This window comes from Calliopsis andreniformis, chromosome 9, assembly GCF_051401765.1.
Source record: "Calliopsis andreniformis isolate RMS-2024a chromosome 9, iyCalAndr_principal, whole genome shotgun sequence".
NCBI classification, from domain to species: Eukaryota; Metazoa; Arthropoda; class Insecta; order Hymenoptera; family Andrenidae; genus Calliopsis; species Calliopsis andreniformis.
This window is the reverse complement of record NC_135070.1, coordinates 8,728,284-8,745,062: the sequence shown is the minus strand read 5'-3', so window position 1 is coordinate 8,745,062 and position 16,779 is coordinate 8,728,284. Positions and strand designations below refer to the sequence as shown.

The following is a 16,779-nucleotide window of genomic DNA, read 5'->3' as shown; positions in this document are numbered from 1 at the left end:
TCTCCTAGAATAATCCTCTGAATAGTCTCCCTGAGAAACCACCCACAATTCTACCTCCAGACTCTCCTCCCAGCTCCCCAAATCTCCAAGATCCTCCACCTCCCAGCACCCTCCAAGACCCATCCTCAACGAGCACTCTCTCCCTTCTTCCCCATCGCCGAGGACATCTCACTTCTGGCCCCGCCGCGAGCAGAAGCGACTCGGCAATTAATTTCCAATCGAATGGTGGATGCGGGTGAAGGGCATGAGAGTCCGCAGGATATCCGCGGATGCAGGAGGCGGCGGTCCCCATGGAGGCCGGGGCAGCGAGAGCGCAAGAGCGAGAAGCCGGTAACTTAACTGGCCTAAATGGGTTTAACTCGATGTGATTTTGCTGGCGAACCACTAAATTGAACGAATACGAACTAAACTGAACTCAACTAAGCTAATCATATCACATTACTAGCGTTATTAGCCGAGAGACGATATAAGTGAAGGTCCGGTGGTGGCTCGCTGCAGTAACGGGTCGCCTCCTGCACTGACCCTCCGTAGGACCCGCCATTTTTTCCTCCCTCGAGTCGGTCCTCGGGGCCGCGAGCCGTTCCTTTCGACCGTGCCAACCGGAAGTGACACCTGCCCTCGGTGCCCAAACGATCGGCGAGGTCGCGGTATCGGCCGACGCTCGGGGTCAGTTCTTATCAGGAGTTTGGTCGGGCAAGTGGACTCCTGAGGAAACGGAGACGTGTACGCGTTTTGCGCGACGACGATGGCCGATTCTGGCCGAAGTTCGTGTTCTCCGAGTACTATGCGGTCGTGGAAGAGGAAGCACGTGTTGGGTGAAAGTGGCAGCTCGCTCTGGGGGCGGCAGATTTGAAATGGAACTGTTCTTGTGGAAGTGGCTTTTGAGGATTTTGTGATGCTGTTGTGTGTGACTCTTTTGGAACTGGTTTTTTTTTTATTTTTTGGGAAGAGGAGAGGGAAGTTTGAAGGAAATGTTTTTAGAAGGAATGTGATAGTGGAAAAGTGTTTGGAAGAAGGGTAGAAGCTTTCATATGGGAATAGAAAATTAGTTTAAAATTATTGTTAATGTTAATGTGTTTTTACTGCTAAATAAGTTTGGATTAATGCCAGTGTAACAGTATGAAGAGAAGATACAATGATTGAGAAAAGAATAAAGAATTAGGTGACGTGTTTAATAAGCAAGTTTAAGGCAGAATGTATACTACTATTTGATTAAGTTAATTTTTGACAAGTGAAATACGAATAAAGTTATTTTTACATATACAAAGTAATGCATTTTGAAGAAAATAGTTACGTTGAGATGACAGTGCTATCTGATATATAGAATTGTATTATTCAGCTGTGGAAATTCATAATTTCAATTTTGATTTATGAGATAGTAGTCGTAGAACATAGTTTTTCTACCATGTTACATTCTGTGTATTCATTTATAAAAAATCATAGCATAGAATAATTTTGAAGATTTTACATCGATTTCCTGAAGAAACCTCCCAATTGTCACTGTCATATCACCTTTACCATTTGCATTAAACCAACATCAGTCAAATAGAACTCCATAATTGTCTCCAACTCAGAAAAACGTAATTTATCATTGAGTAACAGACTTTCATATGAAGAGAAAATAAAATTCCTAGAATTCGAATAAAATGAAATAAAATGGGATTCAGTATTAAAGTTGCGACAATCATACTTCAAAGAAATACACGAAATTCATCCTAAAGCACGTCCCAAGATCAGAATACAACACAAATATCATCATCAGAAACACTGACAACAAGAACACAGATACGAAATTTATTTTTCACTTCCTCTAAAAAAAAAGATGATATTCAATATGTCGTAAAGTCTGTTCGACAGTAAACAACGGAGGTGGCACAGACACAGGGAAAAAAGTGGGGGACGTAGGTGAAGAAGAGAAGACAGAAGAATTATTCCCCACCAATCGGTTCAGGGTGAGCAGAGAGGGAGAGGACCCTGAGGAAAGATAAGAACGAAGTGGACACGATACGTTCTACTCCCACTACCTCGACGAGAAGGACAGAAGGAACTGTTGGGCTCCACCTCTTCCCCTTCCGACGCTTTTGTCCTTCAGTAGTGGGGAACTACGCCCCGAGTATGCTCACACCTGTTTTCCAACCAAATGGAGCACCCTTAAACCTTTGCAATTATCACAATCCTTAAAAATCCTTCTACCAATATACAAATCCTGACAAAAATCCATCTGTTTCTAAAAACTCCAAAGCTTCCAAATTAGAAAAAAAATAATAGAAAAACAGAGAAAATTAAAGAAGAAAACATACCGATTGCAAAATTAACTCAACAGGCATTCTCTAAAAATAGTTTCCATTCAACTTTCTTCTTTAAAATTTATTTATTTAGAAGTTTCAACACGAACTATGGGTTAGTACTATAGTTACTGTTTCGAAATCGTCGCAAAAGCTGACGTCGGAGAGGAAGGTTCTCCCATGGAGAAATATATTTGGATCGAACAGATAGGGTCAGAGGGCAAAGTGGAGGTTGGGAAGGCGCTTTCGAGGTTCCCTTCTTTTTGCACGCAACCGTTGTCTTTTTCTTTTTCTATTTTTTTTTTACGTCGTAGGTATGCCGACCGGATAGTATTGTGCCCGCAGTGCACGCCAGCGGGTCCGACCAATTGAGCCTGTTAACGTCAATTGGACTGAATTAGTTCAATTGGACGTAATTGCGCGAAGGCGACGGGGAACCTCCGCTGCCATGCTCGCGTTCCTCTCTTCGCGTGGACATCACAGGCGAACGCATTCTCAGGACCTCCATCGCGTACGATTCGACCGTGTTGATCACAAAAATTGAATAATACTGAAAAAAGAGAATCGATAGACCTATAGTCTTAAGTATGGAACAGAATCTTCAGAAGGTTCAGTTTTGTTAACTCCTTGCGATCAATATATTTGAAGACAAATTTTAAACACGTAAACTGGGGGAATATTAGCAACATGGGATAACATTAATAGTTTGAGTTCATATATTTTTAATGAGACTATGTACAATTTTTGAAGATTTAAATATTGAAAAATTTATAAATTTGAATATTTGAAGATTGAATTTTTATATTTTTGTATTTTATTTTAAATCTAAAATTTGTAGATTTGAACCACTTAAGATCTTGGAAGTTTAAAGCTTTAATGATTCAAAGATTTAAATTTCAGAGTATGAAGTTCTAGTAAAATAATTGTAACTACCTTTTAATTCTAGGGTCCAGGAGATTTCGAGAAAAATTGTTATTAGATATTTAGTGAATCTTTCAACTTTGTCCCAATTCTAATTTCTACTTCATAATATTAATTGTTTATACTATTTTCTTTAAAGCTAATCTAGGAAACCAGTCGTCGTGACCAAACTAACACCAGAACATAAAATTCACTGACGAGTCTAGTTGATCAAAGTTATTTTTGATGCAGAGAGATCACACGGACTGTACCAGTCATTTCCACTTAAAGGGTTAAAGTAAAAAATGAGAAATTCAACTCGAACGAATGAACAGTCGTGACCAATTATCAAGTTATTTTCAGCGATTTGAAAAAAGCTCCTATAGACTTAAACCCTTTCTCTCATAGCCTTCAAAAATTCAAATTATTCTCTTCACACTTCTAAAATTCGAATTTCTTTGAAGACAATCGAAATTGGAACATTCCTAATCGTCGATGGCCATCGTAAAAATACAATTACAGAAATACCCCTCGAATTAACGCGCCCACATAACCGTCGCGAGATCTTCTGATCCCCGTCATAATAAATATTTTTTTCCACCCCCATATATATACAATAAATGGCAGCAAACAACGCGTCCCGCAGCGGATACACGTGAGACCTGACGCGTATCATCGGTATTAGTCACTTTTATATCATGCTGGTACATTTCACGCGTCAAAGCGTAGGAAGATGGGCGACCTGGGAGACTCATTTCTGGTGGTTGAACTGTGCACCCCCGTCATAGGAACCCCTCCGATTCTTGATACGCGCGATCCATTCATACAGTCTATGGGCAATGATCTCCACGTTCTTAGAACTCGCCTAGAATTCAACTTCGAAAAGGTGAGTCTTTCTTCTCACCTGTGCTGGATATATTGTGCGAATTGGTGAGCGCAACAGGTGCCATTGTAGAATGATGACACCTGTGGAACGAAATAGAGTCACGAGGCTGGGGACAGAGTTTCCTGGTCCTTGAAGGTTAATGTAGTGTCACTATAAATTTAATAAAAATTTTACTGTATGGATAGTGATTCTAGCTTCCAAAAAAATGATCTTAATTTATTTTTGTATTTAGCCCACAGTGTTTATCTTCTTCTAGTATCTATCGTTATATTTGCTTATTGATACGATTCATTATACGATTGTCGTGTAAGTTAGAATTATTTACGATTGTGCAAAAATGATCATCCACATATGTGTGACATGGCAATCAAAGGGGTGAAAGATCAAGGTAATCCTGTCTTGAGATGATATTTTATTACCTACTATTTTTAGCTGAGCTGAAGTAGTTATTTAACTAATTCTTTAAGAATTGAAGATTTATTCGAAAAGATTTGTCTCTTGTAGCTAAAGAAATAATTGAAGATTTGAGGGGATGAAAATTCTGTGTACCATTTTGTGAAAATTTAATTCTTTTAGTGATCGAGGGTGCATTATGTATATTTAATTACGCGAGAGACATCGTGGGAGGGTTTGATTGTAGCTGATAATTAAGTGGACGTTTAATAAAGCTCCAGGATTTGGTGATCGTGATTCAAAGGCGAAAATGTACGTCGCAGTCCGATGACGTCGCATCCTTATTAACCCGACGTGGTCACATCCGTCGTCGTCCCGGTTCGTATTCACATATAAGGTGTTTCTCGCATTACCTTGATCTGCAAAATCAAATGAGTGGATGGAAAATTTCATCGATGACGTACATATCGTCGTAGAATCAAAGAACATGGGGAGGCTCTTAAAAATGTTATTAAACAACCTAATTGTAAAATCTTCTTGCAGAATCTTTCGTGTATTGACTATTAACTATAGTATTCAGATAATGTAGAAGGATATTTCTATATTGTTTTAAAATTCATGTTATTTGGTGTTATTTTATTATTTATATTTTACTTTAAATGTGAAGAAAAGTTTAATATATTTCTATTGATGAGAAAGTACACACTATGATATTAAAATTAGATGAAATTACTGCTAAATTAAAAAGCTCATAGCAAAAACGACACTCGTCAATTTTTGTCTGTTTCTAGGAATATAAAAACATACCATAGCATCTTTAATTCCTGTTCCATTGATTACTGTTTTTTAAAGAAAATATTCATCATAGTACACATATTGTATTTTTGATAAATAGGTTCCATTATGTAATAAATCTTGCGTCTGACCACTAGAATGTGTTCTTATAAAAAAATCGTAAAATTTGACGCAGGCTGCTTTTAGGATACAAGTAAAACAAGATGAGTAAATCAAAAGCAAACGAATGTAAGCTAGTGTAAGTCAAATATTTTGTAACTCGAATCGCGAAAGTGGGAATGGGAACGGAAGTCGATGATGGAAGTCGAAATTCGAGTCGAGATGAGAAATTCGCATGGGCGATCAATTAGTAGAGAAAGTATGCCCACATGTTTCGTGAGAACGAGAAATTCGGTTTCTCATGAAGACCAGTGATCCAAAAGGGGGTGGCTAAAAACGCGGTCTATCATCCCGCATATAAGATCGCCTCTGTATATAACATAACACGACTGCGGGTGGGAATTTACGAGGACGTCTTTAGATCTGATTATACGAACTCCTGTGTCCATGGAGAGGAGGGACGAAGAACTGTGCCCATATCCAGAAATGTGGCATAAAGGTATCGATGGGCAACTAATCTCCCCTTAGATCGGCTTCGAATGGGACCAGGAAGCGGGTCAAAATGAGAATAGGTCAATTGATAATACGAAACTTTCTATATATTACATGGAATATTCTATATAATATTAAACTTATATCGAGAAAGAATTCTGTGTCATTTTTTGAAGAGCCAGTGAACAAAAACAAAATACATTTTCGCATATAAATTATTGGGAGAATAATAATAGGGTGTGAATTGTAAGCAAAAATATTTGGTCGAGTGTTTTCGAGGGCACCATACAGGGAAACCATATGTTTTTACGCACGAGTATGCTGGCGAGGATGACTCTTGCTGACACGCGACCCGCAGCCACCCTAAATACTTAATTGTCGATTCGATTCAAGAGAGGGAACGATACCCGTGGAATTTTCACAGACTCACAATGGCTTGCTCTTCTCTGCTGGATTCTCTCTTGTGATTTCTTTACAATGAGAGCTCTCTAATATTAAATAGCACTTCCGTAAGGTACCATAGGATTTTTAATTTTCGTGGGATTAAATCGTCTCCAATTTGCTGGAGATTATAACCAAATTTGAACTTTCTGCAATGAAAAAGTTTGTTCAACTGCAGTGCCATAATTAATATAATAAATCTTCTGGTTTTAAAGTAATACAGTAAAAGTTGGATAACTGGTTGAATCTATCTACGATGTATGTACTGACAATGAGTACAGGTATATATTTTTCTTTAGTGTTTACAGAGACTAATTCAAGGAAGCTTTTCTGACTTAGAAGTAGTAGATCTTCAATTAAAATTTATAATTTCTTGTTCAGGGGTTCCATTTTGGCATTTTATTTCCTGTTTTTGGTTTACATTATGATATACAGGAAGTTATCGAGGTCTACCCAAAGGAATCTGATTTATTACAGATTTTATTAAAATATAAGTAAAATTAGAATTGTAGAGATCTTCCAGTTATTGTATTCGCATTTATCTTCGCTGTGCGAAGAGTTTCCTATCTTATCAGCTCCACCTGCACAAGTTGGCGAGTGTAGACATCTATTGGCGCGCAGATATAACACTACTAAAGCTCCAGCTACGGAGAACAATTTTTAAACTTAGAAAGGGCCTAGCTAAACAAAAGAGTTAAAAGTGTCCCTAAACCGAATTTGACTAGCTATGAGTCATTCGATAGCTCATAAAAAATCAGTTCGAGACAAATTTCAACCCTGTACGTCAACCTGGAGGGGTAGTAAAGTGAAAAAATCTAAAATCAACCCTTTTTCCAAAATAACTTGTTAATTTTTCCTTAAACTTAAACCCCTGTTAATCAATTCCTCCCACGAATACAGTAATTAAAACCAGCAAATAATCAAAGAATATTCAAATTTAAATACACCCAGAAGTCCACATTGGAATCCTACTCCCACAAACCACGGCAAAACAAATCTTGCAAATTCTAAAATTAGCAGCTAAATGGATCTGAGGAAATAAACTTCAGTTTTGTTGCTACTTTTAGATTCCAACTGAACTCTCCTACCATCTCCACCACTTCCGCTCTAAACTATCTAGCGATAAGAAATAAACTGACGATTTTTGAGTTCATATCGAACTCGACACCTGTTTAAAAACATTTTCCAGTCAGAGGAAGAAAAACACGCACCTGGGGAGACTCGAACCGCAGCTAAAAATACGCGAGTACCTATTTTTCTGCAGACGAAGAAAAACAGCTGGCAATGGCCACCTTTCATTGAAGCCTGAAGATTGCGAGCTTGGTGTCCGCCCGACAACAGCGAATCCTCAAGCTCGAAAATAGATTGGAGCATAGTTTCCCCAGCGTGCGTGGGGTGTATCGTAATAGCGGGGTCTGAACGAACTGACCAAAAGCATTTGGCGATGGACAATTAAGCGTGTTTAAACACCTGAGCGGAGGAGACATCAGGAGCTCGCGTTGCACACCTTGCGGTGCATCTGGCCAAGAAGTGGAAGGGGCAAGGTCGTCGTTGGTCTAGATTAATTGAGCAAGGTAAAGGAAAGTAGAAAGAGTCAGGTTGTTCTGACAATAATAACAGAGATATTATTTTTATAGGTATTAATTAACGGAGAGCTGAGAGAGCAGAGAGCTAATTACATACATGTATCTAATCTTTCCACGAGATAGTTCTTCTTCTGAATTATCCGCGGTGTAGAAGGATTTAGATCTGCAGAGAAGGATTTAAAGTGTTTTAAATAACATTTTATCTACCTCGTCATCGTCAGGGGATAATTAATAGAAGAAAGCAGACCAATGTGGTTTCTTGCAAATTGAAATTCGTATCGTAATCAGAGCTAGTTGTGTGGAGGTACGTTCGTCTCCACCAGTCGTCTTGTAAGAGAAGGTGCAGTCCATTAACTAACAAATCATTATCGTTTAACAGATCTTACGTGACGTCTCTGACGCAATACGGTCGTTGCACGTGCGAGACTTAACGACTTTGTGAAGGCGTATAAGCAAGTTGTTTCGACGTTTATTAACGAGTACCAAAAATATCGTAGACCATCTTGAAATGTTTTATTTGGTTCTTTGGTGTGAAATGTGGTCTTAACTCTGTGACAAGGACATTTCTCTTCGTCAACTACATACAGTATTGATTTCCTTGCTCGAGAATTACGACATTCTTAGGAAACGCATAGAATTATGCGTTAAAAAATATAAAATGTGAATTATATGGTTATAGGAAGGTTCTAGGAGCTCAGGAGTGCAAATTAAAGATTATAGAAGAACCTAGAATTGAAAGAAGAGCTATGAGATAACTAGGGAAAACTAGGAGATTAGTGCAAGGTACTAGGGTAATAAAAGGATACTTAAAGAGACTAAGAAACTAGCACACTAGTATGGTGGACCAGGAGACTACTCAGAGGAAGTAAGGGACTACTAAGGATAATTACTAAAAAAGACCAAGGGATTACTAGAGGATACTAGGCTCTTAGAGTGCTACTAGTAGGAATTAGGATTCTATGGGGCTACTAGAGTGAACTAAGAGATTACTAGAAGAAACTAAAGACTATATAGTAGGGAAAACTAGGATATGAGACTACTAGAGCGTTACCAATGGAAGCTAGGGAATTAGAGGATTCTTAGAGTGGCCTAGGAGACTGTTAGAAGAAAGTCAAGAACTACTAGATACAATTAGGATGTTATAAAGATAGAGTATGAAGTAGCAAAGAGGACTAGGGGAATTAAAAAAGAGATAGTATACTTTAGTAACTAAAACTAGTAAGAAAGAAAAAAGTTCCATGACGCAAATAATGATCACCTGCTAAAAAAATAATCACTCTATTTTCGAAAAGCACTGAATATCTTTATCATAAAAAAACATCGTCTTACAGCTGCAAACGTTATCAATTGATAAATTGTGACGCCATAAGCGGAGAGAGTTTGTGAGTGCTAAATTTGCACAAAACGAATTAATCTCCTAACAATCTAGAGAAATATTCATACCGTTATTAAAGTATTAACTTTTTAGTACCTTAAGTAATAAAACACTTGTCGTCAACGTATTGTCATCCCAAACAGTAAACCCAAATCATGATAGCGACAGTTAACACATATTGTAACGTTTTGAACGTAATTGTAATTTCTTCGGGCAATTTACTATAAAATAGTGATAACAGGTGCCAAGAATATTCAGAAATAGCAGTTCGACGATGCCTCTTGAGACTATTTTCACGAACAGTCAACATCTTGTACAGATCGTCATACTGGGCAGTTGTGCATTGTTTTGCACTGTCTTAAGAAAAAAAATTGTCTGTATGCAGCTGATACGACGGAGCTCCAATTAAATTTGGCAGGAAAGTCTGGCACTATTTTCGAATGGCCGACGTAGCCGATTTCACGGCCACCACTGTGCTGGACCAAGAGTACGATGTCTCAAGACAACGCCTTGTGACATAAATGTCTTTGAGTATTGCAGACACCCTGTTATTAAAATACGTACTTGATGTAGACTAGTTAACTGTTGACGTAATAGTTATGGAGAAAATGTTTTCCTGAATAAAAAGAATTGTTAGAAGAACGAAATTGGAGTAAGAAGCAATAGATAGATGTATTATTTGGAACAGCCTAAACAGTCTATGAAGTTATTAATAATTAAATATCTTTTACTTTACTGTAATCTTTTAGATTAGTATTATTTCCACAACAAGTGTTATCTTTCTATCTCTTGAATGAACAGCTCACAAGAACCATGAGTGATTCACGTGATAACGCATGTGATATAAAAAAGTTCTGATAGAAATCTTTTAATCGATCAAACGAATAGCGTCAGTACAGTATCACTAAAAATGATCAAAATTTGATTTAATTTATTTGCAAAATGAATATATCATAGCACAATAATAGATAATATTTACAGAAAATAGAAAAACAGAAGTTACCAAAAACTTTATTAGCTTCTCCATAGAAATCACACAAAATAGATAGTAATAAAATTATAATATAATAACTATAGTGAAATATATTTCACGTTAAACTTTTTCCAATAAATACTCAAACTTCCCAGGTAACTTTTTATTATTAAATTCTGAACGAATTTTCCTTCTAAAAGACGTGGACACAAAATTATTTCCTCGACTGTACCACAGTCGACAAGAATCCACATTTGCAGGAGCGTGCATCAAGGGCACAAATGAAAAGAGGAAAAAGTGAGAACAAAAGGAACAATTCGACCAGTGTCAGTGTACTCAACTCGTATATTTCGGTTCCAGCAACGGCTGGGCCCGCGTCCCTCCGACTTAGCGAAATTCCTCGCTATATTTAAGCCTCTCACACCGCTAGATAATTGTGTTTTGCGTAAGCGATAGCAGCCCTCTTGAAATAATGGACCGCATGCATTTATTCTCGACCATAGCTTCAATGCATCGAAAACTAGCCTCTGATTCTAGCAACATCTAATCCTCAAATTCGAGCAGTCTCTTTGGTTGGTTCCATAAAATCTCAATTACCCAATCATTAACAATGTCCTACATTTGAGTGAAAGGTATTCGAAGAAGGATAATAGTCGATAGAGAGTGGTGCCAAATAAAATTTAACGTGAAGCTTGCTCAGAGTTCGATAAATAGTACACTTAATTGCCTCTCTCTTAATGTATTGGCCCAGTATCAACTTGACCCTAGTGATCGATTCAGAATGAGCTCACAGAGAGATCGGGGGACAAGTCCTGACGCTTTTTAGCGTTGGAAATAGTTGATGTATAGTTCTATGAGAGTTAATTCAGAAGAGAATAATATAGTATGTCTAGTAGTATTGTTTTTTTTAATTTCGATCTTTCCTAATCTTTTTCCTTTCTCTTTACTCTCCTTAATCAATTAATCACCTTATCTATCCTCTAATACTCTAATATTATAATTGCTCCAATGTGACCTCTGTTCTTCCTATCCAAAAAGTAATGGTAATATATGCACAAATAATAATAATATTAATAGGGTATCTTCCTTCTGTTGTAGAATATGCTACTAATAAAGTTTACAAGTGTTGATCGCAATTAATTCTTCATCGTATTCGCCAATGTCTATAGGTGTTGTAAACACAGCTCTCATTGGTCAGAACTACGTACACATTCTAAACACGTCTATACATTCGTGACATTCAGACTTATGACAAGTTAATTAACAATTGCTCTGGAATCGAATGGTTTCCATATGAATAGAGAAACCTTCCAGACGTTGATACGGGACAATTGTATGGATGGATAGATAACGTCAAAAGCTTTACGTGACAATAATCACGGATGCTCGCGAAGCCTGGTGCTTCTATTCTGATCATTCTCTATAAACGAGTCGCTATCAATGTACCTACTTACAATTAGATAGTCACATTTCCACAATCAAGTTTAATCTTCATAAGAACACATTATAGAATCGATTACACAATTATTGATACGGGCAAATTAAAAGATTATAATAGTATAATAAAGGAGAATAATAATAATAACACGATTTTTTAGCCAATGTAAAGTATGTACACCTACATAATTAATAAGTAAAATTCAATACGAGTTAATACTCAAAGATATATATAATATTTTTTTTCTTGTTACTCCTCTATCTTCTGCTTTATACTATACTTCATATTTTTCTTCACTATTATTGCTGTAATAAAATCCAAATTTTAAAGCTCCCACAAAATATTCTACAAATAACTTAACAAAAATAAGAAATAAAAAGAAAGTAAACGCGATTCGAATCGATTAAGCAAAACGAGCGATACAATCACGCGATAAGGAAAGAACCAAGTCTTTTTCCACGTTACCGAGCTGCCAAGCGGATAATCTTGGCGAGCTCGAGCGTTTTCACGGTAAACAAGCGTATATCTGCTGATGGTCGAGCAGTGGGCCAACATTATGTAGGTAATGAACGTGTAAGGTGGCCGTCGTTTCGCGATTCGTAACGCCACGAAATCGCAGAAACGCACTGCTGGTTGCTCTTGATCGTTGCGACATTGACACTGAAACAAGCCCTCGGCCAATGCCCGAATATGGAGGCTGTTTATTAAGAATGAAGGGCGGAGCTGGTTTCATGGCTGCGAAAATAGATTCTGTCGACAGCCGTCACAGACGCGCGTTCCTCTTTGCAAAATCGGAGGACAAACATTTGCCGAGGCAGTTACGCGATAAAATCGCTGCATGTTCTCGAAGGCAGTTAAACCACTGGTCTAAACGCGAACGTTTTGTGCATTTGACGCGACGCTTCCGCGACTCTGATCCAAACAATAATTTTCTTGAGCTAGACACGATCATCCCTGAGACGCGAATAAATATCTTCATTGTTTGATCTGTGGTTGCACCAGGCTCAAGGGGATCACGGGACTGTGTTTCTGGGGAATTTGGATCACGGCTGCTGTATATTTTGGGTTGGTGACAGGGGTTGGTTTTAACTGATAAAGAATTTAATTCGTATGCCATTGAAATATGGCATTTTCAGCATGCATAAGAACTTTTGGAAGTGACTGTACTTTCCAAAATATAGAGAGTTTGTTGAGATTAATAACTAAATTGTAATAGAAGTACGAATAAATTTTTTAGAAATTGAAACTGGAATAAAAAAAAATGAAGAGTAGTTAATCTGAATATTCAGATGTGCAAAAATAGTTTGTTTCGTAGCTTGCTGCTGTAACAATAATCAACTAACTTTATATCTTCTAAGGATGTTGAACAGTCGAAGAATCGATACAATCTTAAAAAATAAACTCTCCCAGAAAATTTACAGACAGAAGTTGTTTCAAGAAGTGAATCCTTCATGTTTCACGTAAAACCATTGCGCCGAGAGAATTATAAAACAGATCTGAAGCTAAAAATAACAAATTAGCAAGAGGAAAGGTAATTTCTCCCGGCCATTGGCGCACGTTTTCTCGGTCAACTCATGCCAAACAACTCGAAAGTGTTATGTAACCACGGATTGATCACAGTAATACGTTACTCGTAGCATAGAACTTTTAATATGCCTCTGATTATATCACTGCGGTACAATTATATATCTCAATACTGTTTTAATTATAATCATGCTTCGGTTTCAATTGTCATCAACGATTGCATTCACCTCTGTTCCTAGAACATGACAGAGCTTCTACGGATCAATTTTCATACGTATCGATTATCAATATACCTTTTCCCTAGTCGATACTGCGATAGCTGATGTTCATACCACCCTTTGTTTCAACGGGTTGAAAGTGAAAGTACAATTTGCATTGCAAAGTAAATATTACTTGCAACGAGATCAAATATTAATTTTTCTAAAATATACAGTTTGTATAGAAAATAGAATTTTACTTATAGCATCAAGTCACAATAATAATATGCATTATTTTATTTCTAGGGATTTTCTAATTTCCTCCGATGCAAATAAAAATGTTAATTGACGACAATGTTAATCATACTTTATATTTCTATTAAAAGTCACCTGTATGATCCTGGAATATTAAACCTTGAACAAAATTTCCCATTGATGCAGAAAATGCATCCCCAGAAAACTAAAACGAGCACCACATACCCCACACAAGAACACTGCATTTCTCAAATAGAGTCTTTCACAACAAATTCTTTGACTATTATATTACCAATATTAATAAATATCGTTTCTATTATTCCATAAAAATAAGATTAAAATGAACCCTTTAAATGGGTTCCCAGGCCTGCATTCTACAATTCCTGCAGAATGATCATTTTGGATATTCCCATTGGTCTGATAGGGAAGGTAGGTATGTAGGCTTCGTATTGATCTCCACGTTCAAGCGACCTTTAATACCCCCTCTCCTCCATCCCTCCGTTGGATGAAACGAGAGGACTGGAAAGAGTGAGTTCGGAGGGGGAGAGGTCCTGACGCGACCTACAACAAGCAGAGACAGGCGCACAGCTGATTTCGTAACAGCTAAGCGACACTCCCGGAGTTCCACCGTTCTCCGGAAACGCTCCGTGACCTATATACTTCCTGGACACGGCGGTACGGCACGGAATCGGACTGTTCAGCCTACCACCAAATTCAAAATGTTCGCCAGGGACCTCGACGTTGCCTCTCCTCGGTGGAAAAGGGCAACTGGCTGGCTTAACTATAGAAAACGCAGATTTAAACCTTGGCACGGACATTTAAGTTGATGTGCTGAAATATGAAGCATTCTTCTGCTAACGACGTGATAAAAGACAGGTCTACCTGAAAGTTCAGATTTTAACAAATGAGAGGAATAATCCAAAACGACCATGTTTGATGTGTTGATAGAGTTCGCCAAAATCTTTAAGTGATCCTTCAGTCTGAGGAAGTTCTGGTTAATGTTTGGTCTACTGATAATATTTGCTCCAAGATTTTGAGTAGAGATTGGATTTTAGTAGAGAGCCTGGACAATTCTATGAGGATCAAAATGGAAATAAAATATTGATCCTACTACCTCAATCAGATATACTCTATAATTTCCTTGAGGGTACTGTAACAGTAATAGTTAGGTCTAGGTTGTACCCAAATAGAATCAATCGAATATTGTATAAATATGCAAGAAAGCTGAGGTGTGACATCATTTTTAAGGTCTCGGAAGACGCAGACAGCGCAATTTAAACGTATAAGTACACCCAAAGCAGATTACGTCGTTTTGCACGCATGCATGTTGAGTCATGGTCGACAAATACGACGTCATAATCCTCTAAAGAACCTCAGATGCGAATATGGCATCCGTTATTTATAAATCGTTACATTGACACTTGTACAGTGTCTAATTAACATATATAATAATCCTGAATGAGTCAATAATATGACGAGTCATACGTTACAACATTATTGTGAAAATCTGAAAATTCAGTGACCCCTAAACGCCGCCATTTTTTGGATCAACGACCTCTGCTGCTGTTACTTTTTGGCGTAAATAATTTATGAGACGAACGGTCCTTGTTCTTTAAGGGAAGGCATCGCAGTTAGATCGCATAATATAGGTTCTCAGTGGTCGTGTCAGGGGTCTGATGTGAACAGTCTACTACTACTTTCTATAGCTATTTGCCTCCCTTGCGCAAAGAAAAATTTATGAGAGTTTTATCTTATAGCTAAATGCAGGTTATCGTTTAATTTTTTTGATATAAAAGAAACATAGACAAATTTCTGTAGTATTATTTTTCTAAATCACGTAACGATGGAACGGTTTATCTTTTTTCTTTATTCATTCTTTGTCTCGAGGTCGTTAACCTCGGTGTACCGATCGCATAACGAGATCGATTATCGATTGCGTACATAATAACGTAACATGAATGTGGCAAATATTTTGCATTGCCATTGTACGCGAAACGCAAAAAAAACAATATATGGACGTTCTAAACATTGGAAACACTTACCTTTTGCTGAAGAGAATTCTCAATTGTTATATAAAATTCTACTGTCGTCCGCCATTTGCAGGAATAGATACAATAAATTTGTGAATCCTCAATTCCTTACGCTCTGTCGATCGTAAAATTTATTTAGGCAATTTTTAATGTACATTCGATATGCATGAATTTTTTACTAAATCTTACCGCATATTGAATTAGCCAGAATTGTTTTTATCACGTTTTTTTATTCCGTTAACCAGATCATTGATCGACTATAGACGCTACCTGTTCGTTTAAACAGATTTAGAGAAACTAATTAATCCAATTCGGTAACAGGAAGTGTTATACATGTATACACGATATAACAATAAATTTACCTTTTTACCGATATAATTATTAAATCCTTTCTCAGGAAACTAAATTTTCTTTTTCAGCATAGAAGAATGTTAGAGCAACTTATTCGATTCTTCCTATCTAAATAGGTTAAGACATCACTGGTTACAAATTTGACATATTAACGATATTACCGCAAGATGTCTCGTGTGCCTTAAATATTTGGTCCTTAAACATATGAGCCTCCTTATGAAACCAGTGGCGTAAATCCAAAAGTTTGAAAATGTGTTAAAATAGCAAACATTAAAAATAATTTAATATTTGGTGAAGTAATACATCAACATATCTAAGTTTCATACTTTCGAAAAGATATGTTGAATGAAACACGATATTACTTATAGGATAACCTAATATTTGATGCATAATATTAAATACATAATATTACATATTTTATGTTTAATACATAATATTACATATTTTATATCTAATATATAATATTAAATATTGATATAGTTAAATATTATGTTGATATTATAATACAAAATATTGATATACATATGGGTGATCGATAACCCACAAAAATTAATCTAACAATTACCTAGTAAGAGTTGAAACATATTAAAAAGAGAAATTTCTTTTTCTCTTGATAAAAAATTGATTTCTCCAAGATTTTTAATTAAAAAAAACTATATGGTAAATTATTTCCAATCTTTCTGTATATCTTTATGAAATATTCAAGTAGCTATAATATATTTTTACAGAAGATTCTATTACAAATTCCGACTATGTTTC

General features: G+C 36.7%; 1 protein-coding gene across 3 annotated transcripts; it reads left to right on the top strand.

Moving 5' to 3' along the window:
• Window positions 1-3,911: 3,911 nt before the first annotated feature.
• Window positions 3,912-11,120, top strand: LOC143183224 (uncharacterized). 3 transcript variants are annotated; one of them, XR_013002571.1, is made up of 4 exons: window positions 3,912-4,071; window positions 7,481-7,865; window positions 7,929-8,181; window positions 8,257-11,120. XR_013002571.1 is itself a non-coding variant. In XM_076384726.1 (2 exons), the coding sequence occupies exons 1-2, from the start codon at window positions 3,919-3,921 to the stop codon at window positions 4,938-4,940; spliced, it is 354 nt and encodes a 117-aa protein (XP_076240841.1). In that variant the 5' UTR covers window positions 3,912-3,918; the 3' UTR covers window positions 4,941-4,964. The 3 variants fall into 3 exon arrangements, 1 of the variants encoding a protein (XP_076240841.1); XR_013002572.1 differs by having other exon boundaries at window positions 7,912-8,181; XM_076384726.1 differs by lacking the exons at window positions 7,481-7,865; window positions 7,929-8,181; window positions 8,257-11,120 and adding an exon at window positions 4,740-4,964.
• The last annotated feature ends 5,659 nt before the right edge of the window (window positions 11,121-16,779 follow it).

Bases quoted from the DNA above. Each gene is read 5' to 3' on its own strand.
- LOC143183224 (XM_076384726.1), top strand. From the start codon at position 3,919: ATGGGCGACCTGGGAGACTCATTTCTGGTGGTTGAACTGTGCACCCCC. The intron at 4,072-4,739 runs GTGAGTCTTTCT...CGTTTAATAAAG, and splicing joins TAGAATTCAACTTCGAAAAG to CTCCAGGATTTGGTGATCGT.